We start from the raw sequence: 27,132 nt of genomic DNA on the forward strand, positions 1-27,132 counted from the left end.
AACGGCTGGGACCTGGGAGTGGGAGACATGCAACGTCTCCTTCCAACGCGCCAGGATTGCCTTCACCATCCTCGTCGTAGCGCTTTGGGCCAAGAGAGCTCTTCATCGATGTGCAGCCGTGCAGCAAGATTAAGGTACACCATCCTCAACTTTTTCTAACTCTTTTTTGGCAGGGTAATGCAAAAATGGGTCTCTTGTCCTGTCAGTTTCAGAGACAGAGGAGATACTGCAGATCGGATAAGAAATGGATCCAATTCACAACAAATGGCTATATTCAAATGTTACTGCAAAATGTAACTTAGATTTTCTATATCAAATCATGAATCAGGAAGGGTACTGGTCATATCTTAAAATTGAGAAAGCAAAAACATGAGGGAAATATGGGTCAATCCACTTAACATCTTGTTAAATTTATTGGTTGTAGTAAGATACTACCAATTCCATGCTTTACAAAATGACCATGCCTTTATTACATAGAAATGTAATTTAACGTGAAGGAGGCGTTGGGCAAGAAGAAGGCGGGGTCAGATGGGAAAGAGACGGGATCGGTTGGGGAGAAGTTTGGATCAGGCGGGAAGCAACGGGATGCGAGCATGGCGGCAACAACGGCGAAAAGGTGTGATTGGCCAAGGAGTTGTGGTGGTTTGGGTGTGGCACAGGAAGAAACCGACCTGCCTCCCTACTCACTCGTGGGAATGTGTAGAGGGGGAGGATATTTAGGTAGCCCACAAATTTTAAGAGGGACCAGATAGGTAGCCTACTAAAGGCGTTTTTTCCCTCCACTACTCAAATATAGAGCTTGGAGGTGTAATAGACCGGGATTTCAAAAATAGAAATTCTGACCTTATTGCCCCTCTATGATAATCCTAGGATATCTCGGCTATCACGGGCGCCCAATTTACAGCTGATTACAGAGTTATACAACATCAGAGTGCACAAATAGTTGTATTACAATAATTTGGATACAATTAACAATAATCAGAACACTGTTATTCTATCGTGGAAGCGAAGCTTGGTGACCTCCCATCCAGAGGCATCCTTGAGTGTAGAACGAAACCAACTACTAATCTCGATCGTCACTGCAAGTAAAGAAATCTGCACACCGCCAGATATGTGTAGGCCATAGTCAGCACCGATGAGCTTTAGTGGAAAGTAGAAAATAAAGGGATTTGACAATCCTAATAGTTTGGCTGTGGTTTGCATCCTTAGCACATTGAAAGGTCCTAATATGACTAGAGGGGGGGTGAATAGCCTATTTAAGAATCTACAAGTTAACTAGAGCAATTTGATTAGTATAACAAACAGCGAAATGCAAACTTGCTCTAGCTCTACAAGGGTTGCAAGCCACCTATCCAACAATTCTAGTTACTATGATCACTAGACACATAATTTGCTAAGTCGCTACTCACTAAGAGCTCTCACACTTGCTACACTAAAGAACTCCACTAGATGAACTCAAACTACAAAGCAAGCTCTCAATTCTAATTACACTAAAGAGCTTGCTACAACTAGTTTGCAAGAATATAAATGGATGAGTAGGGTGATTATACCGCCGTGTAGAGAAGTGAACCAATCACAAGATGAACACTAAATCAATCACCGGGAGAATACCAAAAGGCAAGAGACAACCAATTTTCTTCCGAAGTTCATGTGCTTGCCAACACGCTACGTCCCTATTGTGTCGACCAACACTTGGTGGTTCGGTGGCTAAGAGGTGTTGCACGAACCTCGTCCACACAATTGGACAAAGCAAGAACCTACCCACAAGTGAGATAACTCAATGACACGAGCAATCCACTAAGATTACCTTTCAACGCTCCGCCAGAGAAGGTACAAGTCCTCTTACAATCACCGGGAGATGGCCACAAACAATCACCAACTCGTGCCAATCCTCCTCCGCTGCACCAAGCTGTCTAGGTGGTGGCAACCACCAAGAGCAACAAGCGAATCCCGCAGCGAAACACGAACACCAAGTGCCTCTAGATGCAATCACTCAAGCAATGCACTTGGATTCTCTCCCAATCTCACAAAATATTAAATCAATGATGGAGATGAGTGGGAGGGCTTTGACTAAGCTCACAAGGTTGCTATGTCAATGCAAATGGCCAAGAGAGAGAGCTTGAGCAGGCCATGGGGCTTAAATAGAGAGCCCCATGAATAGAGCCATTGGCTCTCTGTTCACTAAAAAGTCGGGGCGATCGGACGCGCCGGTCAGATCGACCGGACGTAGGACCCCAGCGTCCGATCGTGCGATGCATGCCATGTGGCCCCTGCTTTAAACGTTGATCGCTCGATCTCAACGGTCATCAGTACATTTAAGTTGTGACCGGACGCACTGCTCAAAGTGACCGGACACAGGACCCCAACGTCTGATCATTTCCTGTAAGGTTCCACTAGCGATCGGACACGTCCGGTCACGCCCGACAGCACTCACCCAGCGTTCGGTCACTCACCGTCTCCTCTATGTGCCACCACAGCAGCACGACCGAACGCTGAACAGTGTTTAGCCTGCATCCGGTCAAGAGACCAAGGACGGCCTTCACTGCGCGCCACTGATCGGACACTGCGTGACCAACGTCCGGTGCACTCTGTGAAACCCTGTCTTTTCTGTATAGGGCACCGGTGGTACCGTCGGACTGTCCGCACTCTATGGGCGGACACTCCGCCGGTGAAGTTTCGAACCCTTGCTCCCAAGTGCTAAACACAATGTGTATCACCTTTGTGCATGTGTGTTAGCATATTTTCACAAACATTTTCAAGGGTATTAGCACTCCACTAGATTCTAAATGCATATGCAATGAGTTAGAGCATCTAGTGGCACTTTGATAACCGTATTTCGATACGAGTTTCACTCCTCTTAATAGTATGACCATCGATCTTAAATATGATCACACTCTCTAAGCGTCTCGATCACTAAACAAAAAAGCTACTATCAATTTAACATTTGCCTTGAGCTTTTTGTTTTTCTCTTTCTTCTTTTTTAAGTTCAAGCACTTGATCAATACCATGGCATCTCCATCACCATGTCATGATCTTCATTTGCTTCACCACTTGGAATGTGCCACCTATCTCACAATCACTTTGATAAACTAGGTTAGCACTTAGGGTTTCATCAATTCACCAAAACCAAACTAGAGCTTTCACACATGCAGATGCGTAAATATATATATAATACCTCCTCAAATCCCAACCCAAACACTCATTCTCACCATCCACTAGTCACCACATCTCACCACTCATCATCCCTCACAATACACTCATACTCTCAGTCTAATCGATGAGACAGCCTCTGCATGCCCCTCATCTCAATGGCCTCAAGCCGAACCTATCTTTAGGAAGAGAAGCAAGCACAAGAGAAGACTAGCGGGGAGAAACAGTTCACAGGAATGATCATGATCGAGATCACGGCTAGTCTTCTCTCACTCTGGTCATTGAGATCACGCCTATCACATCAAATCCATAATATCCATCAGAACCAGATCTGGGGCACTCCATGCACCTGGTGCACCCTTCCAAGGTAAATCCTCTCACTCTGGTCGATATCACCAAAGAAATAGGTCAATGCAAGAAATATCTCTAGAACTCCTTGATCACCACCACCCACATGGGATTCAACGCATCCGTCGTGCCAACCTACCATCTATCTCACGAGAAAGCCTCACGGCAAACCCCGATCCACCAACCACATCATCCAACCAACCATCACATCACATAACAAGGCATATATGTAAATAATGATGGAAGTAAATGCAAGCAAGCAGGTAGGCAATTTATAAGTGCTAGCGTGAAACTGGGTAGTCAGGGTGAAAAGGTTTTTAATCAAGGCAATCAAGGCTCAGGCAATAGCATGCATCACATAGACTAGCAAAGGAATGAATATAAAGCGCTAGCAATTCTACTTGCAATGCCTAATAGGATTCTCTAATATAAGGTGCTGCCATGACACCTACGATATCGAGGAAGTAGTGGTACGAGTCTCCAGAAGTTGGGGTCATCCACCATCAGGTTCCATCACCTCCGGGTGTGTCGTCGGATCCATTCGAGCTTGAGTCGTCGTTACGCAAAGAAAAATGCCGAGAGCGTCCACCAATAAGAACCAATAAAACTGCAGCAAAAACTAACCCAACTTGACTCAAAACTGCACTGGGAGGTAGAGCAAGGTTTTAGAAAAATTATGAAACTGGTTTCATAATTTTAGGAGCTAGGATGAATTTGATATGGATTTTTGAAGGTGGAGAGGTTTTCTGAAAAACAGAAAAGAGAAAAGGCCAGGGATTTTGCTGGGTCGAGGTGGCCTACTGGGCTGGCGGCCTTGGGCTTCACCTGGGCTGACCCGCTGCTGGGCTGGAACAGAGAAGGGAAAAGGGCAAGGCTTCCAGCACGGGAGGTGTTCGACGAAAAGCTCGAAGGGTTCGCCGTGTGCGCTCGGCAGATGGCATCGCTAGGGCAGCGGCGCAGGACGAGGACCTCGCGTGCTCGGCCCAGGGGGCGGCGGTCTCAGGCCAAAAAGGAGGCTGCTTGGGTGGTGCGCATACGCTGCAGCACAGTGAGGCGACGGTGCAAGTGTGTGAACACGCAGTGCGGAAGAAGCCGTGCCAAGTGCGTGCGCGTGGCCAAGGTAAATAGTTCACTAAGGAGAAGAAAGAATCATAGCAAATGAAATTTCTAATTCAGCTTAGAAAAAAAGAATGAATATCAATCGTTATAGTATGATTTTGAATACTCTAAAAAAGGAAGGAGGGAGGTGGGAGAGAGAAAAACTTTTGGATATATTCATTCCGGTTGAATTGCAAATATATCAACGATAAAATCAATTCAATTCTGAATTGCAATAAGCGAGTGGGAGTTGCTAGACTATGTCAAATAATGAATTCAATAATTCAAAAAAACTAAAAGATGGATTAAATTATACAAGTAATCCTAGTTTCAAAGAAAAGTAAAATAGGGATAGGGCAAAATCGGTAGACGCTACGGACTTGATTGTATCGAGCCTTGGTATGGAAACCTGCTAAGTGGTAACTTCCAAATTCAGAGAAACCCTGGAATAAAAAATGAGCAATCCTGAGCCAAATCCCCTTTTTTGAAAAAACAAGTGGTTCTCAAACTAGAACCCAAAGGAAAAGGATAAGTGCAGAGACTCAATGGAAGCTGTTCTAACGAATCGAAGTAATAACGATTAATCACAGAACCCATATTATAATATAGGTTCTTTATTTTATTTTTAGAATGAAATTAGGAATGATTATGAAATAGAAAATTCATAATTTTTTAGAATTATTGTGAATCTATTCCAATCGAATATTGAGTAATCAAATCCTTCAATTCATTGTTTTCGAGATCTTTTAAAAAGTGGATTAATCGGACGAGGATAAAGAGAGAGTCCCATTCTACATGTCAATACTGACAACAATGAAATTTCTAGTAAAAGGAAAATCTGTCGACTTTATAAGTCGTGAGGGTTCAAGTCCCTCTATCCCCAAACCCTCTTTTATTCCCTAACCATAGTTGTTATCTTTTTTTTCTTTTATCAATGGGTTTAAGATTCACCGGCTTTCTCATTCTACTCTTTCACAAAGAAGTGCGACAAGAACTCAATGGATCTTATGCTATTCGTTAAATAGATGATTTCTTTTTTATTTCTTTTTTATTTATTTATTAGAGTAGAGTATCGGCAAGGAATCTTGATTATTAATTCGATTTTTTAAGTATTATTAAGTAAGCCATCCACATGCAGATGGCTTGCGTGTAGGAGAGCGCGCGACGGCGGCCTGGAAGCCACAGGCTCCTGGCGAACTCATGAGTGCGACATGGGCACGACCATGGGTGTCCAGTGGCAGCGGTGAGGCCGTGATGCGCTGGTGCGGCATCTGCATGCAGGCCCGTGCGGCAAGGCGACGACGGCCGTGTGGGGCTGTGTCTGTGAGGCCGTGGTCAGGAGCTATGAACGCCAAGGCGGGTGGCAAAGCAAAAGGCGTGGCCTTGGCCACGAGTGCAACGGCGAGGGCGGAAGCACGACGACGCAGGGCTGGTGCCATGGCCGGGCGAGCGAACTGCGAAGCAGCCGCCCAGCCACTACCGTGCTGCGCGTGTGTGCTGGTTGGCGCTCCGTGTTTCCCCAAAGGCGTCAGCTTTGGGGTGGAACGGCGTGTTCGTGCGGCGGCCAGACGTGCGTGCTGGCGCGTGCCCGGCGGCGCGTACGCAGGGGTTGTGGCCGCGGCCGTGTTCCCTGGGCAACGGCGACAGGGCAACGTGCGTGTGCATCCACGACTGCGTGTGCATGCTCGTGGGTGCTCGCGAGCGGACTCCGGAACGGGGCTCGGCGGCGGGTTTCGCAACGGCAAGTGCAAGCGCCTCACCGTGCGCGTGCCCAGTGTGCGTGCTCGTGCTCGTGCTCGTGCGGGGTCAAGGCCGCGTCTTGGGTTGGTGTGCGCGTGAGTGCGTTGGGCTAGCGCACCTGGCCGTGGTGGCAGCGGCGCGCCGCCGTCGTCGAGACTGTGGACGGTCGGGCAGCGGCTGGACGGCCGGGTTCTGGGCAAAGGCAGGAACTTGGACGCGAGATGAGGCCGCACGAAGGTGGGGCAGGTCGAAAGCGGCGATCTTGTCGCCACAGAAGGGCTCGGGCTTGTGCTAGTCCGTGTCCGTGATCCGGTGCGGCCTTGAAAGACTCAGCCTTGGCTATCACGGGTCCGGGGAGGACATGGACATGGCTGTCGCGAATGGTGCGGCAGCGCCGTGCTGTGCAAGTGCGCCACGGGTGCGGTGCCTGGATGCTGGGTCCTGTGCAGGCAGGGTTGAACTCCGTGACGCTCGTTCCGTCGCGACGTCGTGGCTCCATCCTCGTCGCGGCGCTGTTTTTCCGCTTTCAGATAGGATAGAGCTGGGCGATGCGTGAATAGCGCGCACGCCGCACACTGCGAGCGGCAAGTCCCAGGCCGTTGGGATGGCAGCGGTCAAGCACGAACGTGACGCGTTTCTCTCGGTTGATTTCACATGTATTTACTTTACATATAGAGTTCAATACAATTAGAAAAAGCTGCCAGTTTTTAGCAACACCAAATCCGTGTCTAGATTGTGTTCGCGTGTCTTTCCACTCTCCCTCTCTCGCTCGCCCTTGATCCTGTCAATTGGCATCAGAGCCAGGCCACGCCATCACCATGTCGCAGTCGCCATCCAAGAAGGTGTTCCCTGGTGATGGCTCCGGCGGAAAGAAGCCTCCTTCTCCATCGCGTTCGCCACCACGACGTCGTGGCGCTCCCACAACCGCCGGTCGCGCACCCGGGCCACCGGGCCACGCATCATCGAGCGATCGTCCGCCAACGTCACGTGGCCGATGCTAATCCAGACTAACTATCCAGAGTGGGCATTGGTAATGGAGGTGAATTTCCAGACCCTCCGTGTGTGGGACGCCGTCCGCCATGGCATCGACGACGACCCCGATGAGGAAGAGTACCACGACAATCGACAAGCGATGGCCAGTCTCCTACGTTCAGTACCATCTGAGCTTTGGAGCACACTCATCATCAAACCCATGGTAAAGGAGGCATGGGACGCGATCAAGAACCTGCGGATCAGCGACGAGCGCGCGCGCGACGCCAGCGCGTAGCAGCTTCGCTAAGAATTCAGCAATCTCTCCTTCAAGGAAGGCGAGACCGTCAACGAGTTCGGCATCCGCATCACCGCACTCGCCACCAATCTTTGCTCCCTCGGCGACAACATCACCGACGCTGAGGTAGTGAAGAAACTGCTGCAGGTGGTTCCAGACAAACTCAACCAGCCCACCGTCTCCCTTGAGATGTTCCTCGACCTGAACGTCGTGATGGTCAAAGAGGTGGTCGGTCGACTGCGCGTGTTCGAGGAACGCACCAAGCCAAAGCAGGTCACGGACGCTATGGGGCGCCTGATGCTCTGCGAGGAAGACTGGGAGGCCCGCCGCAAGGTACGCCGTGAGCAGGAGAACTCCGGTGGCAGCGCAGGCTCCAGCAACCGCGGGAAGCACCGTGGGTGTGGACGCAGGCGCGGGCGCGGCGGTGCAGGACCCTCGTCGCGTGATGGCCGTGACGGCCAGAATGCGAGCGTCGGGAACACTGGTGGCGGGAGGCCACCACCCGGCGATCGTTGCAAGAACTGCGGCAAGACGAGCCACTGGGCCAAAGACTGCCGCGGAAAGAAGAAGGACGCGTCCCACGTCACGCACGCCAAGGAGGAGGAAGAAGGGGCACTGATGTACATTGCGGTGGAATCCGAGACCCGAGTCCACCTCGATGAACGAAAGGTCCTCCTCCACCTCAACAACGTAGAAGAGAAGGAGGCTGTGGGGACTCACCGCTAGGTGCTTGACACCGGCGCGACGAACCACATGACGTGGTCGAAGAACGTCTTCGCCGAGCTGAACACCGGCGTCTCTGGAACTGTCAAGTTCGGAGATGGGTCGGTGGTCGCCATTGAGGGAAAGGGCACCGTCCTCTTCGCCTGCAAGTCCGGGGATCATCGCCGCCTTGACGGTGTCTACTACATCCCGCGACTCACCACGAACATCGTCAGCATTGGGCAGATGGATGAGGACAGCTACAAGGTCGACATCGAGTCCGGCATCCTATGTCTCTACGACCTACGTCGCCAACTCCTCGCCAAGCTCGCTCGTTTGCCGAGTCGGCTCTACTACCTCGACATGAACATCGCTTAGCCCGTCTGCCTGACTGCTCGTGTCTACGATGTCGCCTGGCGCTGGCTTGAGCGGTACGGGCACCTCAACTTCTAGTCGCTGCACAAGTTGGGACGCGAGGACCTGGTACGTGGGCTGCCGTCAATCGACCATGTCGAGCAAGTCTACGAGGACTGTGTGCTGGCAAAGCAGAAGCGCACGCCGTTTCCCCAGTCTGCCAAGTACCGGGCCTAGGAAGAGCTCGAGCTGGTCCATGGTGACCTCTGTGGCCCCATCTCGCCAACAACACCCATCGGGAACGCCTACTTCCTCTTGCTCATCGATGACATGAGCCGCTTCATGTGGCTCACGCTCCTTCGCACCAAGGCGGACGCACCGGCGGCGATCATGGCGTTCTAGGCCCGTGTCGAGCGTGAGGTGCTTCGCACTATCCATGGGGGTGAGTTCACCTCCGTTGAGTTTGGTAAACATTGCACATATGAAGGAATCAAGCGCCACTTCTCGGCTCCATACTCGCCACAACAAAACGGTGTCGTGGAACGTCGGAACCAGATGGTAGTGGGAACGGCCAGGAGCATCCTGCGTGCACGCGGCATGCCAGCGCAGTTCTGGGGCGAGGCGGTGCACACTGTTGTGTTCCTCCTCAATCGGGAACCGATGAGCGCGCTCACTGGGCAGACTCCGTTCTAGGCGTGGCACGGAAAGAAGCCACCCGTGCACTTCCTGAAGGTGTTCGGGTGCGTCACCTACGTCAAGCGCCTTCGCCTGCACCTCACCAAGCTCAACGACCGCGAGCACAAGGTGGTCTTCATTGGCTATGAAGCAGGCTCCAATACGTACCGTTTCTACGACCCCACCAGCACCCACGTCATCATCTCTCGCGACGCCACTTTCGACGAGGGCACGAGCTAGGACTAGGATAGCACCTCTGCTGATCTACGTCTGGAGCCATTCACCATCGAGCAAGAGTACGAGGTACGGCACCAACGCACTGCGCCACAGCCGCTAGCCCCGTCGACACCAATACACGCGTCATCGACTGTCGGTGCAGAAAATGACCAATTAGTGAATATTTTTAGTTTTGCTGTATGTTGTGATCGGAGGTGGCCTAGCACTCAATGACACATGATTTATACTGGTTCGAGCAACGTGCCCTACGTCCAGTCGGGGTCGGCCAGTGACTTTATTCTTGAGCCTAGGTGCTCGAAGTCTGTAGTGGGGTTACAAACAAGAAGGAGAAAGGAGGGGGTGTACAAGAGGTTCGGTTGGCTCCGACCGGAAGGGTTGCGGTTGGAACTTGGTGGTCCTACGGTTGGAGGTGTTGATGTCGATCTAGTGAGTTTCAACTTCAGGAAGTCGATCCCCCTTCATAAGAGGGAGCGCATAATGGAGACGAGGGTCCCGATCTTTCATCAGGTTCAAGATAAACAACGATTTGTTCGGAGAGCGACACACCGATCCGGTTTCAGATCACAAAGACCCGAACACTGCAACCTTAGCACCACGTCTCCTCTGGTTATCAACCGTGTCACAATCCAGTTGACCTCGCCAAGAAGGCTAATCCCTGCTACGAATCGAAGAACACAAGCAAGAACAAGATAAAAAGCAACTCAATTAAAGTGACAATTGCAGATGAATGATTAAGCACTCGAAGTTGGGGTCTTGCAAACCGATAACGACGACTGTTCAATGACAGATTGATCTAAAACAAAACCCAAAACCTAAATTAGGTGGTGGCTATTGATTATATAGCCTAAGGGACGTCCAAGGATCCCTCTTCATGTCCTAAAGGTGTCCCAACACGTTACAAGGCCCAACGGCCCAAAAGACGACGACGCAGCGCCGTGATAGATTCTGGATGTCAACTTGTTTCGATGATTCCCATTGATTATGATGGAATTTTGATGTGGGACCACTTCCATTGGTTTCCTTATGAAATTATCTTTCCATCCATATGTGGATCATAAAAAACGGAGTTCGGATACGTCCTGGGCGTCCGTTTTATTGTAAACTAGTCCTGACGGCCGAGGCAGACTCGAACTCGGATTGGACTGGCCCTCTGGCTTGGCTTGGACGTCCTTGCTGGTCTCCTAAGGTGGTGGCCAAGGAGGAGGACGTCCAAGGCCATCTCTTAGGCATTCTCCATCTTCTTGGGGCGTGCTCCAACTTGGGTCTGGGTCCCAAGGATGTCTAACAAGCCCATGACGACAGTGTAGCTCCTGCCAGAAATAGCGACAGAATATATTAGTGATTTGGAGGCCTTGCCGACGTGATATTGAGATGGTACCAGATCTATTTGAAAGCTTATCAAACAAGCTTTCCATCAAGTGCTCATTGACCTCGATCGCACTCCGGGTGGATGAGTTATGGCCTTCCCAATGAGGCACTGTTGGGCTGCCGACGAACCGAAAGTTCAACTTTGATGAACTTCCATTATGAAACACATTTGAACCTACAATCAAATAGTGACATGTACATGTGGAACCAAGTGAATTATAACCAAAGCCACTATGCAAATGTAGAAACGAGCGCACCTTATAATCATTGTTCATATCCGAAGGTGCCATGTCCTCATCATCCTCCCCTTCTTGACAACAAACCGTCCTCGGTTTGAGCTTAGCTGGTGGACAAGTTGTCGGTAGTAGCCAACATTGCTCCCCTTCTTGAAATTTAACCTGTTGCCTCATTACAAAACTTGGGGATTTCGACATGATAACATTATCGCTATTGGTGCCCTCTAGTTGATCATATTTTTGCACAATGAAAGGAGATTTCAGAGTTGAACAAATATAGACACGATGCACCATATACTCTCCTTTACAATTATATTTGCCAATAAAGTAACATGTACATCTAGATAACCATGGCAATCCTGCACAATTAAATTTCTCCTCCAAACTACTGAGAGCACATAGTGTCTCAAACTCAATATACCCCAAAGTATTTAGAGAAGACAACAGTTTTAGTTCATCTTGTTCAGTGGCAATTGGAAGCAATTGTTTATTTTTAGCACAAGTATTTGGTTCCAAAACAAAAGAATCATTCTCATTCACTGGTTGCGGCACATTAATAATCATATCACTATCACACAACTCTTCTCTATCGCAAAGATCAGTAGAACATTCGGCCTGTGTCAAAGGTAAATCAATAGAAGATTTTAGTATAGAATTATTAGCATCATTGGTGGAAAAAATCAGCACATCAAGAGAGCTCTTACCTGATACATTTACCTATTCTTTCTCAGTCACATTGTCCTCTTTTTGGGATACATGCTGCAAAATATTAGTTCCAACAAGAGGCAAAGCACTATCTCCATTTTGTAAAAATTCAGATTTAGATGACGGTATTGTAACATCTGAAATAGCCCATTCTTTTCTAAAAGGCTCATTTTTTCTTCTCTCTGCTCTCATGAGATCTTCTCTTAAAATTTTAGTAGCAGCCATAGGTATAAAAGTAATTTTTCTACCATTATATCTGAGCAAATATTTATTAGTAGTTGTGTTGTGCAAAACATTATTTTCAAATATCCATGGCTTGCCTAGCAATAATTGACATGCTTGCATAGGTACTATGTCAAATTCTGCGTTGTCCTTATAAAGACCAATTGAAAACTCAATACGAGCAATTCCAGTTACCTGTATCTTATCCCAAGAATTTACCCATTGCATGTAATATGGATGTGGATGTGGCTGTGTGGTTAGACCAAGCTTCTCAACCATCTCTAAGCTTGCAAGGTTGTTGCAAGTCTCACCATCAATCATAACACGACAACGTCGTTCCTTCACTACAAAGTATGTTTGGAACAAGTTGTTGAACTAGTTTTGCTCTGCCTTCTCCATTTGAGAACTGAGCACGCGTTGTGCAAACTCTGTAGTACATGCGGGAGGTGACGGTGATGACGTTATTGTAGCAGTGGAGGAGGAAGGTTGTGTGCACGCTCTAGTGACCGCTTTTACAATTATTTCATCCATCCTTGTAGTCAGTCGGTCCATGATGTCCTGCATTTCACACTTAAAAAGAAACTCGTTGTTTGGCATTGTTAGCAATCAAAATAAATGCCCTATCAACTATTTATTGCTCAGTGGAATCACACTCTCACACGTCTTACCAAGTTCTTAAAAGGTTCTTACCAATACAAAGCAGTGAACGGTACAACCGGTGGCTGATTCGTGATACCTGTGAGGGTGTAACACTAAGATTGCAAGGGTCTTTTTCTATACCGATCTGAAGTATATGTGGAGCTTAGGAGGCACGAAAAAGAACAAATATATATATGTGGCACACAAGTCAGTGACAGACAGCAATATTAAATAAATGTCTAGAGCACTTGTCCTAGTTGCTGGCCTATACATGTTTCTATCACTAGTTGTGATAAACAAGAGAGGAAACAAGGATGAAAGGAAACAAGTATTAAAGGTAGCAACGGATATGAACAAGGCAAAAGATACCACAAACAATAGAGCTATTGAGTGTTCCTTATGTGCTCCTTTTCGATATCTTCTATTCTCTTTTACTCTTTTTTTCTTTTATTTTTTGTCCAATCTTTTTTTCTTGCTTTTGCGCTTTTGATATTTTTTCTCAGCAAAGAGCACACAAGAATAAACCACAAAAAATTTGAGCTCAATTGAATAAAAGATGTGGCCTATAGAAAATTAGGATTGTGCTAAAAAGCATACCAAAACTTGTGGGCCCAGAAACTCAATTTTCCTAATCGAATTTCGCAAATCTAATTTTTACGAACCCAGCAACACTGGGATGAAATAGATCTAAAATTTTCTGGCATTCTCCGTATATATAAAAATTTTCCCGTTTCGAGTTCGGATGCAAAAGTTATGACTATTTTAAGGAAGCTGCTCGAATCAGGGATTTAGTGGACACAAGATGCAAACCGATGGTGATACGAAATAGCGGTGGGTGGAGGTATCAACACAAACTAGAAAAGAACACAATCTAAACCAGCAACAAGACTTTGACCTAGGACACAAACTCAACAAAGCGGACTCTAAAACTGAATTATGCAAAGGCTATGGCGCGGATGGTTATAGGATAGGAAACAAATATGGCATTGGACTATGGGATAAAAGCAAAAACACTCGAACTAAGGGTAAGATGCGAACTTGATGGTATACCTGAAGCTCTGATTACCACTTAATGGAGTCGGGGATCCCGATCTTCCGTCAGGTGATGGTAACTATCGTTGTGGCGGAGAATGACACACCGATTCGGTTTCATATCACAAAGACCCGAACCCTGCAACCTTAGCACCACGTCTCCTCTGGTTATCAACCGTGTCACAATCCGGTTGACCTCACCAAGAAGGCTAATCCCTGCTGCGAATCAAAGAACAGACGCAAGAACAAGATAAAAAGCAACTCAATTAAAGTGACAATTGCAGATGAATGATTAAGCACTCGAAGTTGGGGTCTTGCAAACCGATAACGGCGACTGTTCAATAACAGATTGATCTAAAACAAAACCCAAAACCAAAAGTAGGTGGTGTCTACTGATTATATAGCCTAAGGGACGTCCAAGGATCCCTCTTCACGTCCTAAAGGTGTCCCAACACGTTACAAGGCCCAACGGCCCAAAAGACGACGACGCAGCGCCGTGACAGATTCTAGACATTAAATTGTTTCGATGATTCCCATTGATTCTGATGGAATTTTGATGTCTCACCACTTCCATTGGTTTCCTTATGAAATTATCTTTCCATCCATACGTGGATTATAAAAAATGGAGTTCGGATGCGTCCTGGGTGTCCGTTTTATTGTAGACTGGTCCTGACGGCCGAGGCAGACTCGAACTCGGATTGGACTGGCCCTCTGGCTTGGCTTGGACGTCCTTGCTGGCCTCCTAAGGTGGTGGCCAAGGAGGAGGACGTCCAAGGCCATCTCTTAGGCATTCTCCATCTTCTTGGGGCGTGCTCCAACTTGGGTCTGGGTCCCAAGGATGTCTAACAAGCCCATGACGACAGTGTAGCTCCCGCCAGAAATAGCGATAGAATGTATTGGTGATTTAGAGGCCTTGCCAATGTGATATTGAGATGGGACCAGATCTATTTGAAAGCTTATCAAACAAGCTTTTCATCAAGTGCTCATTGACCTCGATCACACTCCGGATGGATGAGTTATGGCCTTCCCAATGAGGCACTGTCGGGCTGCCGACGAACCAAAAGTTCAACTTTGATGAACTTCCATTATGAAACACATTTGAACCTACAATCAAATAGTGACATGTACATGTGGAACCAAGTGAATTATAACCAAAGACACTATGCAAATATAGGAACGAGCGCACCTTATAATCATTGTTCATATCCGAAGGTGCCATGTCCTCATCAGCGCATCCCCTTTTATAGATGAAGGGGATGACTTTACAGGTGAGAGGGAGAGAGTACGGATGTTTCTAAGCCTTGTTGCCTACACTAATGAAGACCGGATAATGGTAGGCGTCCCCAACACTATCGATGTCGCTGTAGAATGTTAGATACGCACGGGAGGTCGAGCTATCTTCTTCAGGAAAGATGGATGCCAGTACCTGCAAATACTTCTTGATGCCTAGTGACATGTGAGGAGCCGCGCTATGTTCACCTGGTATGGCAAATCCTAGAGCCCATACTGCGATTGATGTCCAGAGACACGCGGGGGGCTTACCGTATGGGAGTTTTTAGTGGCCCCTACAATACTTTGTGTCAGGGTGGCTGCAGAGCACTGTTTCGTGCAGGGTATGGTCCCTGGTACAGTGGTTTTGACTTGTGAGCCATGCCTTGCCTTTCTCTGCATGTCTTCTGGTTCCTTCTGAATGGGGTGCCCTGGTCGGATGGCTCCAGTCGACTCTCAGTGCGCCGGTCGGAGAAGAGCGGTGAGCAGGGTTCCCACAAGCCCTGGTCGCAGGGTCGGAGTCGCGGGGTTAGAGTAGAAAGGAGCGTTTTGGGCTAGGCCTTCCAATTGGAGGGACTGCTTGGAGGCGGCTGGTGCCTGAAGCGGGTGCTTTGGTCAGAGAGGTGGGCCAAAGAAGCTGACGAACGTGCACTTGTTCTTTTGGGTAGACCTTCCGATCGGCGACCGGACTGCCTTTACAGCCCATTGTGTTTTAGACTCTTGGGCCGGCCCATGAACTATATGTTGTTTTCCTAGGCTGAGCCCGGGCATGGAGGTCAGTCATCGAGGGACCCTAGGTTTATGAACCCGACAGGAGCCCCTGAGCCCCCGGGCGATTTGAGCCAAATCGTCCGAGGGATTTTTTTTGTCTTGCTAGCGGGTGTAGCCCCCGAGCCCCTGGGTGGTTCGGGCGGAATTGGCTGGGGGGTTTTGTGTTGTGTCGGTGGGTGCGCACGAGCGCACCCATGGGTGTGCGTGTTTTTAGTTTTGAGATGGAATTTTATTTAACCATGGCATCGTTGTGCAGCCGAGGTGTTTTTAAGCGTGGGGATCGGATTGAGACAGAACTTACTGACCCTAGCGTTGGTGCGCGCCGAGGATTGGGCGAGGAAATTTAGTTTGAGACAAACACTAGCGTCGGTGCGTGCCGTGAACGGAGATAGCTTAGTTTGGATGCAACAGAGTTTGATCTTTGGTGTCAATGCGTGCCGTGGGATCGGGCAAGGTGGAGTCGCAAGTAGACCCAAGCGTGGGTGCGCGCCGTGGATCGAAAGTTAGTTTTAGTTAGTGAAGCCGTTACGCGAGTTCAGAGTTGTGGTCCCAAGAGCCGTAGCCGGATGTCGCCGATCCTGTCGACGCGAGTTCAGAGTCGTGGTCCCAAGAGTCGTAGCTGGATGTCGCCAATCCTGTCGATGCGAGTTTGGAGTCGCGGTCCCAAGAGCTGTAGCCGAATGTCGCCTATCCTATCGACGCGGGTTCGGAGTCGCGGTCCCAAGAGCCATAGCTAGATGTCGCCGATCCTATCGATGCGAGTTCGGAGTCGTGGTCCCTTGGCATTTGAGCCCCCGAGCCTTATCGGGCCTTCGTGGGGGTTGGTGTGAGTCATTTTGCGCTACCCCATCCAGTTCCTCACAACCAGAGGGGCTAAGTTTCGTCGCCTGTCCCGATCACTCGGGCTCGAAGACTAGCTCGGTGAGCTTGCTAATGGGTGTGATTGAGCAGAATCCGAGTCCGTCGTTTGTGATGGGGTCAACATAGCCCTCTTGTGACATTCCACTACTCCTTTATCTATAGCCCGATAGATGCCTAGGTCATTCCAGAGACCGACCTAGGTGGCCTAATGGCCTCCCCTCGATGGAGATTTTGTGGGCTTGGCGAGAGGTTTAGGATAGAATGAGAAGGTTGAGATGACCCGGTTTGACAGACCAGGCGAAGGCCGCACGGTGCTCATCTATGGTTTTCTCCCCTGGCTCTATTTGGTTGCTCATGTCGAATGAGGCAAGCCGCTGCTTCGTGGCGCAACACGGAGCGTTCTAGTGCATTTCGCTGCACGTGCGATGCTTAGTTCCCGAGCCCTTGGGCGGTTCATGCCCTGACCGTCCGAGGGGTTCAGGCGTATGAGATGAATGCACGTATGGATGTATGAATGATTTATAATGAAATAGAGGGGGTTTTGGTAATGTTTACCTTGACGACTGGAGTGACGGGGCTCGGAGAGCCTCTGTCGGAAAAGTCCGACTACGACCCTGACGACCTGAGTGATGGGGTTCAAAGAGCTTCAGTCAGAAATGTCCGACTGGGACCCATGCCCGTCGTCCACGATGGAGTCAGCGTGGCCTACATGGGGTGCCCCTTCGCTTTCTTACCTGTCAGTCGGTGTCTATCCTTACCTATCATTCGGGTTCCTTTAGGTCTGGCCTAGGGAAGTGGGGAGCCACCCGCGTACGGTGGCGCTTCGGTTCCTGTGCCCGTCATGTGGTAGTGGTTGATCATGCGGTAGTGGTGGGCCATGGCCAGGCCACGTCCCATCCGATTAGGAGCCGTTCCATCAAGCAGGGCGCGTCTTATCTGCATTAAATGAAAGAAAGAGAAAATCTCGCCCCATCGTTCTGGCTTCCCCAATCAGCGCGTCCCTCCATAACTGCTGCTCCCTTTTCCTTAAGTAGGAGAGGGGAGAGGATCTTCGTTCTACTCTTTTGCCTGTTCTTTGTCTACTGCCACCTTCTCTCCTCCTCTTTGCCGTGAGCATTCCTAAGAGCCGCGGAGGTTTCTAGGAAAAAAGGGGAGAGAACGAGGGAGAAGAGAGGAACTCACCGACATGTTGGACTAGAGGTCGTCCACCGTGAGGGCGTCGGTGTTGGAGGCGTTCATCGTGAAGGGGTTCCTGCCACCGCAGGAGGTGGCGCACTGGAGGGTCCCTAGGAAGGAGGAGGAGTTCCCACAACCTCGTCCCGATGAGGTGGTTTCTTTCCTTACCTTCCACGAGCGTGGGTTAGGATACCCCGCGCACTGGTTCCTACACGGGCTCCTCAATGAGTGGGGTCTGGAACTACAGCACCTCAATCCGACGGGGGTGCTACACATCACTGGCTTCGTCACCGTCTGTGAGGCTTTCCTCAGGATGGAGCCGCACGTGGATCTCTTCCGGCTCTTCTTCTCTGGGAGAGCTATGGCGGACTAGAGTTCAGCCGAGATTGCTCTGGTCGGAGGCTTCGCCCTGTTGAGGAAGCCATGCACAGGAGGCTCGTATCCCACGTACTCCCCATGTGACTCCATCCGGGGATGGCATGGGGAGTCGTTCTATATTAGGAATCTGGCGGAGGCACCGTTTCCAGCGTTTACCGGTGGGAGGCCGGTGAAGCAGAAGAGTTGGTCATGGGGCTACGCCCACACGGAGAAGCACAAGGTGGAGGCCATTGAGGAGGAGCTCCAGAAGCTCGTAAGGGGCAGCCTAGATGGGGTACGGGTGTTCCACACCCTTTACCGCTAACGGGTTGCGCCGTTGGCAGAGAGGACGCACCTGATGTGGAATTATGACGGTCGGTCGGACCCAGACCGCGCGTCGCCGGAGGAGCTACCGGACGACGAGATTTGGAGTCGCATCGGTCGAGTGCTGCAGCTGAGGCCCAGAGAGACGGTGGTGGGAAAACCCATACTATGTAATGCCTCGATCGTGTCCACGCTGGTATGCTTCCTTATTTTGTTCATGCTTTTTTCTCTGCCCCCTTCTTTTTTTATTTCAGTTCATTCGTTCCATAGGGGCTTGGGAGGTACAAGTCCCAGCCACGCCTTCCCAAGGGACCGGTGGGCCGGGCCTGGTAGGCCACCTGGAAGGAGGCGGCAGACACCCAGAAGAAGAAGAAAACCAAGGAGGTTTATCATAAAGAAGAGAAGAAGAAGGAGGTCGCCCAACGCGTGAGAGCCGGGGAACGTGAGAGCGACGTCGAGTTGGAACTCGCGTTGGATGATCCTACGGATCTAGACGACATGGTCTTCTCCAATGAGGAGAGTCGGGAGGTCATTGCGACCTCGGTGGTGGGTCGCAACCCTGTGGCGACATCTGCTGGTGAGGACCAGGAGGCCGCGTGGCGCGTGGAGGTTCTTGCATCGAGGAAGCGTGCAGCTAGCGTGGACGCCATTGGTGAGCGCGCGGCGAAGTGGATGCGGTCACCATGCCCCTTGGCGGCATTGCTAGCTTCATCGTCGCTTGTGGCGGATGCGGCTGGACGAGCCGGGCGGTCCGAGGAGCGGCTCGACGACTGTGCGGTGACGGGGCCGGTGCCAACGCCGAACTTGCAGCCGAAGGAGGCCCCGCCTGCCATGGGTGCGGCCAAATAGTCTGGGCAGTCTTAGGGGCAGACTGGCCCCCAGTTGACCCATGACTCACAGTCGGGGGATGCCCCACCCGCTGCTCCAGTCGGGGAGCCCCGAGCCAAAGGTCGTAGCGACCCGTAGGCCGGGCAGGAGCAATTGGGATGACTCCGACCCTGTCTGAAGTGAGGGGGCGCGGGTCATAGTCCGGGAGCGGTCCTTGTCCTGTGGGCCCATCGTCATCGGAGCCTGTCTTCAGAGTAGTGCCGCTCACCACCCGGTATGTTTCCTTTTGTTGCTTCTTCGACTTTTGGTGGTCGAGTCTTTTTGGAGTGTGGCTTACCCATGATTTTTGTCAGCGGTCGAGGGACACCGGGGTTGAGCATCGCCCCGACCTCTGTGCAGGAGGTTTGGAGGCCCACTCTGCAGCATGTTGTAGTGAGCGAGGGGGCAGTAGGGTGGCGGCGGCGAAGCCTTCCCTCCTGGGGGTGGTGTCCCTCGGGGCGGCTGCTGGTAACGTGATAGCGGCGGTGACATTGTTGGTGGCGATCCCGATGCCGATGGTGGAGGTGGCGTTGGAGGTAACTCTTGTGGCCCCTCCTCCGCCAGTCGCGATGGAGGAGAGGAGGGGGGCGAGCTCCCTACCTCGCCGGGTGGAGGGCTGCACGCCCCATCCTTGCCATTAGATCCGAAGGCGCAGGAGGGAAGCGTGGCCAGGACGGAGTTGGGACGCCAGGCGGCGTCCCATGCGAATGTGGTGGTAGAGATCCTATCTGACAACAAGGCGGATATCATGGCGGAAACGTCGGTGTCACCGCGGGAGCTGGAGGTGTCGCCGCGGGAGCTGGCGGTGGTCCGGTTGGAGGCTGGGCCCTCCAACGATTTATCGGAGGGTGACCTAGAGTGGCCCTTCCCTGAGGACCCATCGAAGGCAAGGTTCATCCTTTGGGATTCCCGGGAGCACCAGCTCTGGGACATTTTTGGGGGGGCAAGGGCATGCCGCGGTGTCCGAGCTCGCCAAGCTGTCCACAAAGCTAGAGAGCGCTCAGAAGTAGGCTCAATTTGCTCAGTAGCTGGTTGACGTCGACCTGCAGCTCGCCACGGAGGTGAGTTTCTGGTACTTCTCCTTGCCCTTTGAATCTTTCATCGGTTATTTTTATAATGTCTGTTTTCCACAGAAAATAAGGAAGGTGTTGTCCCATAAGTCTCACTTCCTCTAGGCGGAACACGCCTAGATGGCCGAGCTTGAGTGCCGGGTGGAGTCCACTTGCCGTGAGTCCTAGGCCCGGGTGGCCGAGGCGGCTGCGGCGCGGGCGGAGGAGCAGCGTGCGACAGAGCGGGCGACTGCTGCCGAGCGAGGGCTCGAGGCGGCAAATGTCTACCATGCAAAGAATGAGGCAAGGCTACAGACGTCCCTGGCGAACACCGAGGCGGCGCTCCAAGAGGCCTTGGCAGCCCTTGAGCCGGAGCGAGCCACCCTAGAGTTGGCATAGAAGGCCCTGGAGGCAGAGCAGAGGGCCCGGTCGGAAGTGGACCAGGTGATGGGAATGGAGGACGCGAGTGCCCGGCTGCGCGAGTAGGCGGCTCGATAGGCAGAGGATCTCTCCACCCTTGAGGCCTCTCGCATAGGTGCATACCTTTTTGTTTTCTCGTGGTGTTGATTTTCCCCCCAGCCTGTTTCTGAGCTTGTCGCCCTTCTTGCAGAGCTGGGTGAAAAGGTGAAGGCGCTGGAGCGAGACCTAGAGACGACCAAGGTGAACTTCAGCCGGAATGTTGAGGAGCTGGCCAAGTCCTGTGAAGAGCGACGTGCTCTCGAAGGGGAGCTTGGTCAGATCCGCAACACCACCCAGCTCGTCGTTTTGGAAGTCTTCGGGTCGGCGCCAAGTACCAGTGCGCCCACGGTTCAGCTGGCGGAGGTCTCGGACGCGGTCAAGGACCTTATCAGGAGTGGGCTATTTTATGGAGCGTTGGGGGTGCTGACCTCGGTGGCGACGTACCACCCGAATCTAGACTTCACCACTATCTATGGCGGGTATGCTGAATGCTTGAACATAGAAGACATCCAGTCAATCAGGGTGAGCCTGCTACCGCACGCGTGGTCGGTGTCAGAGCAAGTCTCCGCCGAGTGGGTGATGGATGTTCACCGTCAAGACATGGCCTGAAGCATGCATGGAGAGGATGCCTCCGAGCCTGCAGATAGCATGGAGCCTGGTTCGGGGGGGAACGTCGCCTTGGCCCTGATCGAGCCAAACGTCGTGCTGCCAGGGAGCGAGCAGCCTACGCCTTCGTCGGTCGCGCCGTCAGCAGATGCTGCTAGGTCGGTTTAATACCTTTTAAATATAAGTAGTTAGTAAATGTAAGAAGTTTAAGTTCGTGGGGGGGAACCCCTATGTAAAACATTCATGTGCGTTTTAATGACTGCAATCAGTTTTTGTTTTTGTGATGGAGTTGCTCTGTTCGGGGAAGTTTGTTCCCTTTCGTTCCTTAGTTCTCCCTTAGCATAATTTTGTTTTAAATTTATTTCTCTCTCGTACCTGCCCGTTTGTTTCGTGGGCTGCAACTTTGCAAGCCTAGGGCGTGGCCCGCGAGGCTCGGTCGGTCGTAGCCATAGGAAAAGGCAGGGTGCGATCAGTCGGAATGTTCTAAAGCAAAGTTACGTATGGTAAATCAAAGGAACGAACTGCCCTTTTGTTCGGGTAGGAAGGAGTTTCTCCATACAAAAGTAAAAGAGTACTTAAGGTAAAAACAAAAATAGAGGGGTAGTAGAGCCCCCTAGTGGAGCCCTCGAGCGCCCCGAGCCGAAAAGTGTTCGGGTCAGGGTGCTCTTCTAGGAGCATTCGCTAAGTAAAGGTAAGACTGAAACTTAGGAAAAGAAGAAAAGACATAGCTATTCCAAGGTCCTCAGAGAGAGTGTCGTCGTCGTTGTCCTTCAGTCGGTAGGCTTCTGGTCGGATCACTTCATGCTTCAGTCATCTGTATCCTTGCCTGCTATGCCCCTGCCTTTGGTTGCTGCTTCCTCGCCTTCTTCTTCCCTTGGCCTGCCAGCCTACCTCAGCAGGCGCTTGAGGAGCTGGTAGTCCTTGTAGAGGTGCTTGACGGGGTAGTCATGGTTGGTGCACGGGCTCTCCATCAGATTGTGGAAGTGGCTCGGAGGGTCTTGCTAGGGCTACGTGCCCGCGTGATCGGCCACGGTGACCGACGCAAAGTTAGCTGGTTGGCGGCGATCCTTTCTGTTCTTTTTCCCTCTACGTGGAGGGGCCCTCGTCTTGATCCTGGCGCTTGGCCTTACCTTTGTCGCGGCCCCCATTGAAGCGTGGTGGAAAAGGCGCTTGCTGGGGGTGTTGGACAAAGGTCCGTGGTTCTAGGCTGTCAGGGCTGAGACTCCGGTCGAAGCTGCACGCGTCTTGGTTCGGCCTGAGCTACGTGTAGATAAGCGATTGGTATGGGGTGGTCATCAAGTCAAGACGAGGTGCGGTTATGGCTTCTTGTGCCACAATTGGTGGTTGTGGCGGTGATAGGGTGTAGTGCCGCATCTGCTGCGTCCCTGTTCCTCGGATGGGGAGCGAGGTCGCAAGTCGGTGTCGGGATACGGAGCACTCCGCTTGTTGAACGGCGGTGGTCTCCACCAGTGCCTGGAGGTTTCGATGGATCACCTGTTCGTGAGGGTCGTTCGGCTCGGACAGGCTGCGCAGGAGCATTGCCGCGGCGGCAATGTTCTGACTGGCCCAAGCGAACTGTGGGGGGTCGGTCCCTCGAACTGGGGCGTTGCGCTGGGGTTGACGGGCGTGACCCTAAGCACCGCTCACCGGTCTATGCGCACGGGGCGTAGTGTGGTGCGCCGAGCGCGCTGGTGTAGTTGGTGGCTGATGCGGCCATTGTCGTCGTAGATCCTCCTCGTGCTCACGTGTGAGCTCAGGGGTCTCTGTGTGAGGGCCTAGTGGGGCGTGGGTCCGAAAGGACTCCATTACCCCTAGCGGCTGTTCTAGGGCATTCGCCGCAGCGTACTCCCGGGACCGACAGTGGCTAGGCGCCACGTCACCGATGCTGGAGCCATCACTCCCGACGTTGTCATCCATGATGTCGAGGAAACAGGTGGGAGCATAGCTCGCCATCCCCACGAACTCAGACGTGAGAGGGTGCGGCGCCAGCACCTTTTGGAGTCCCCGGGCGTATGTGTCCGCGGAAGACGTGAGGCCATAGGGGAACCGGCCGTATGGTGGCTACGATGAACGGTAACCCACCGGGTATTTGGCAGAAGATAGAGCGTAGTAAGTAAATAACAGCATGTATATTACTCACAGCGGGGTTTGAGCAAAGAGTTTGCTCGAAATGAAGCGCAGATGCCGCGTCATCGAAGTCGCGCGTCCTGGAGTTGATGGAGGACGTCCCTCCGACGGGTGCCGAGCCGTGAGTCTCCTCGTGGAGGTGGAGTACGCCGAGCCGGTCGGCGACGAAGTCCAGGCTCCCAAAGTGGAAGGCCTGGGATGGCTCGAAGACGGGTGGAACCCGCATCCCGGCGGGCGAGAGTGCGAGGAACTCCAGTGAGCCAAAACGAATCGTATCACTCGAGCCCACCATGGTGGGGGTGGTGGAAAAATGGGTCATCCGATGACCAAAAGAGTGTTGAACGTACAGCGTCTTCCCCACGGACGACACCAACTGTCGGTGCAGAAAATGACCAACTACTGAATATTTATAGTTTTGTTGTACATTGTGATCGGAGGTGGCCTAGCACTCAATGACACAGGATTTATACTAGTTCGGGTAACGTGCCCTACGTCCAGTCGGGGTCAGTCGGTGACTTTATTCCTGAGCCTAGGTGCTCGAAGTCTGTAGTGGGGTTACAAACGAGAAGGAGAAAGGAGGGGGTGTACAAGAGGTTCGGTTGGCTCCGTCCGAAAGAGTTGCGGTCAGAACTTGGTGGTCCTGCGGTTGGAGGTGTTGATGTCGATCTAGTGAGTCTAAACTTCAAGAAGTCAATCCCCCTTCGTAGGAGGGAGAGCATCCCCTTTTATAGATGAAGGGGATGGCTTTACAGGTGAGAGGGAGAGAGTACGGATGTTTCTAAGCCTTGTTGCCTATGCTGATGAAGACCGGATAATGGTAGGCGCCCCCCAACACTGTCGATGTCGCTGTTGAATGTCAGATGCGCATGGAAGGTTGAGCTATCTTCTTCAAGAAGGATGAACACCAGTACTTGCAAATACTTCTTGATGCCTAGTGGCATGTGAGGAGCCGTGCTATGTTCACCCGGTATGGCAAATCCTGGAGCCCATACTACGATCGATGTCCAGAGACACGCAGGGGGCTTACCGTATGGGAGTTTTTAGCGGCCCCTACAATACTTTGTGTCAGGGTGGCTGTAGAGCACTGTTTCATGCAGGGTATGGTTCCTGGTACAGTGGTTTTGACTTGTGAGCCATGCCTTACCTTTCTCCGCACGTCTTCTGGTTCCTTCCGAACGGGGTGCCCCCGGTCGGATGGCTCTAGTCGGCTCTCAGTGCGTCAGTCGGAGAAGAGCGGTGAGCAGGGTTCCCATGAGCCCCGGTCACGGGGTCGAAGTCACGGGGTCGAAGTAGGAAGGAGCATTTTGGGCCAGGCCTTCTGATTGGAGGGACCGCTTGGAGGCGGCTGGTGCCTAAAGCGAGTGCTCCGGTCAGAGAGGTGGGCCGAAGAAGCTGACAAACGAGCACTTGTTCTTTTGGGTAGACCTTCCGGTCGGCGACCAGACTGCCTTTCTGGCCCGTTGTGTTTTAGACTATTGGGCCGGCCCATGAACTATATGTTGTTTTCCTAGGCCGAGCCCAGGCGTGGAGGCCGGTCCTCGAGGGACCTCAGGTTTATGAACCCGACACCGACTGTCCCACCTACAACCTCTCCACGTTTCGCAACTCTGATCGCCCCTACGGGGACGTAGATCGAGTTCGCAACACCGCTTAGCATCGACAACAACCTTGATGCAGATGATGATGAAGGCGTGGAGCATTGGTATAGAACACTCGATGGCATCCTTGGCACGGACGTCGTGCCCGGGCTAGCACATCACGGCGGCGAGGAGGCCGAATTGCACGCCGTCAGTGTGGAGGAGCCCAGAACGCTGAAGGAAGCCGACGGTGACCCAAATTGGGCTGCCGCCATGGAGGAGGAGTTGAAGTCGATCCACGACAACAACACCTGGTCGCTAGTGGAGCTCCCCCACGGACAGCGCGCCATCGGTTTGAAGTGGGTGTACAAAGTCAAGCGCGACGAGAACGACAACATCATCAAGTACAAAGCACGTCTCGTCGCCAAGGGCTACGTACAACGTGCTGACATCGACTTTGAGGAGGTGTTCGCACCCGTCGCTCGTCTAGAGTCGGTGCGCCTGCTCCTTGCCATCGCGGCGCACTCCGACTAGTCCGTCCATCACATGGACGTGAAGTCAGTGTTCTTGAACGGTGAACTCTAGGAGGTGTACGTTTAGCAGCCGCCAGGGTTCATCAACGACAAGCACAAGCACAAGGTGCTCTGACTTCACAAGGCGTTGTACGGTCTTCGGCAAGCTCCTCGCGCATGGAACTAGAAGCTCGACGCCTCGCTGCTGGGGCTCGGTTTTAGCCGTTGCATCAACAAGCACGGGATGTACACCCGTGGAAAAGGAGGAGGACGCCTGATCGTTGGCGTGTACGTCGACGACTTAATCATAACCGGTGGTGATACAGGTGCGGTGGCCAAGTTCAAGGCGCAGATGAAGAGCACTTTCTGCATGAGCGACCTCGGAGCACTCTCCTACTACCTCGGCCTGGAGGTCACGCAGGGGGCTGTCGGGATTACTCTCCGGCAAGGTGCCTATGCCGCCAAGATCTTGGAGAAGGCGGGGATGACTGATTGCAATCCTTGCGCCATGCCCATGGAGTTGAAGCTCAAGCTGCTCAAAGAGGGCACGACGCCGAGTGTGGATGCCACTGAGTATCGCGGCATCATTGGGAGCCTCAGGTATCTGTGCAATTCCATGCCTGATCTGGCGTACGCCCTGGGCTACCTGAGCAGGTTCATGGAGGCACCACGTCAAGAGCACATGCCTGCTGTGAAGCGTGTCCTCCGCTATGTGGAGGGCACAATGCACTAGGGGTTCATTACCACCCTGGACAGAAGAAGGAAGCTACGCCAACGCTGCTGGGATACTCCGATAGCGACCTTGCAGGGGACATAAATGACCGGAAGAGCACCAGCGGGCTCATGTTCTTTCTCGCTGAAGGTCCGATCGCCTGGCAGTCGGCGAAGCAGAAGGTGGTCGCGCTGTCGTCCTGTGAGGCAGAGTATATCGCGGCTGCAGGAGCAGCGTGCGAGGGAGTCTGGCTGGCTCGTCTACTGGCTGAGCTCGTCGGAGGCAAGATCCTCGCGCCCAAGATCAAGGTGGACAACAAGTCCTCCCTCGCACTCATGAAGAATCCAGTACACCACGACCGGAGTAAGCACATTGATGTCAAATTTCATTTCATCCGGGAGTGCTGTGACAGGAAGCTAATCGACGTCGAGTTCGTCGGCACCGAGCTGCAGCTGAGCGACATCCTCACCAAGGCGCTCGGCCGTGTTCGTTTCCAGGAGCTTCGTCAGGAGATCGGCATGGTAAAGCTAGCATAGGTGACTCAGGAATTAGGAGGAGAATGTTTGAGTAAGTCCTGAGCACTAGTCTGTTTTTCCGTTTTCAGATAGGATAGAGCTTGGTGATGCTAGAATAGCGCGCACGCCGCACACTGCGAGCGGCAAGTCCCAGGCCGTTGGAATGGCAGCGGTCAA

General features: G+C 52.0%; 2 protein-coding genes across 2 annotated transcripts; both read left to right on the forward strand.

The window, feature by feature from the left end:
- Positions 1–3,493: 3,493 nt before the first annotated feature.
- Positions 3,494–8,329, forward strand: LOC136510981 (uncharacterized). The gene is made up of 3 exons (XM_066505241.1): positions 3,494–3,517; positions 4,232–4,618; positions 7,640–8,329. Exons 1-3 carry the CDS (start codon positions 3,494–3,496, stop codon positions 8,327–8,329), a joined length of 1,101 nt encoding a protein of 366 aa, XP_066361338.1.
- A 17,643-nt stretch (positions 8,330–25,972) lies between these two features.
- On the forward strand, positions 25,973–26,461 carry LOC136510982 (uncharacterized mitochondrial protein AtMg00810-like). Its single transcript, XM_066505242.1, has one exon. It carries the CDS (start codon positions 25,973–25,975, stop codon positions 26,459–26,461), a length of 489 nt encoding a protein of 162 aa, XP_066361339.1.
- Positions 26,462–27,132: the final 671 nt, after the last annotated feature.

The sequence above is a fragment of the Miscanthus floridulus genome, chromosome 16 (assembly GCF_019320115.1).
Source record: "Miscanthus floridulus cultivar M001 chromosome 16, ASM1932011v1, whole genome shotgun sequence".
Classification (NCBI taxonomy): Eukaryota; Viridiplantae; Streptophyta; class Magnoliopsida; order Poales; family Poaceae; genus Miscanthus; species Miscanthus floridulus.

What these genes read in the sequence shown, in the direction of transcription:
- LOC136510981 (XM_066505241.1), top strand. Translation starts at nt 3,494, where the DNA reads ATGCACCTGGTGCACCCTTCCAAG. An exon ending in ACCTGGTGCACCCTTCCAAG is followed by an intron (nt 3,518 to 4,231) that starts GTAAATCCTCTC and finishes GGATTTTTGAAG; the next exon opens with GTGGAGAGGTTTTCTGAAAA. An exon ending in AGTGCGTGCGCGTGGCCAAG is followed by an intron (nt 4,619 to 7,639) that starts GTAAATAGTTCA and finishes CTCTCCTTCAAG; the next exon opens with GAAGGCGAGACCGTCAACGA.
- LOC136510982 (XM_066505242.1), top strand. Translation starts at nt 25,973, where the DNA reads ATGTACACCCGTGGAAAAGGAGGAGGACGCCTGATCGTTGGCGTGTAC.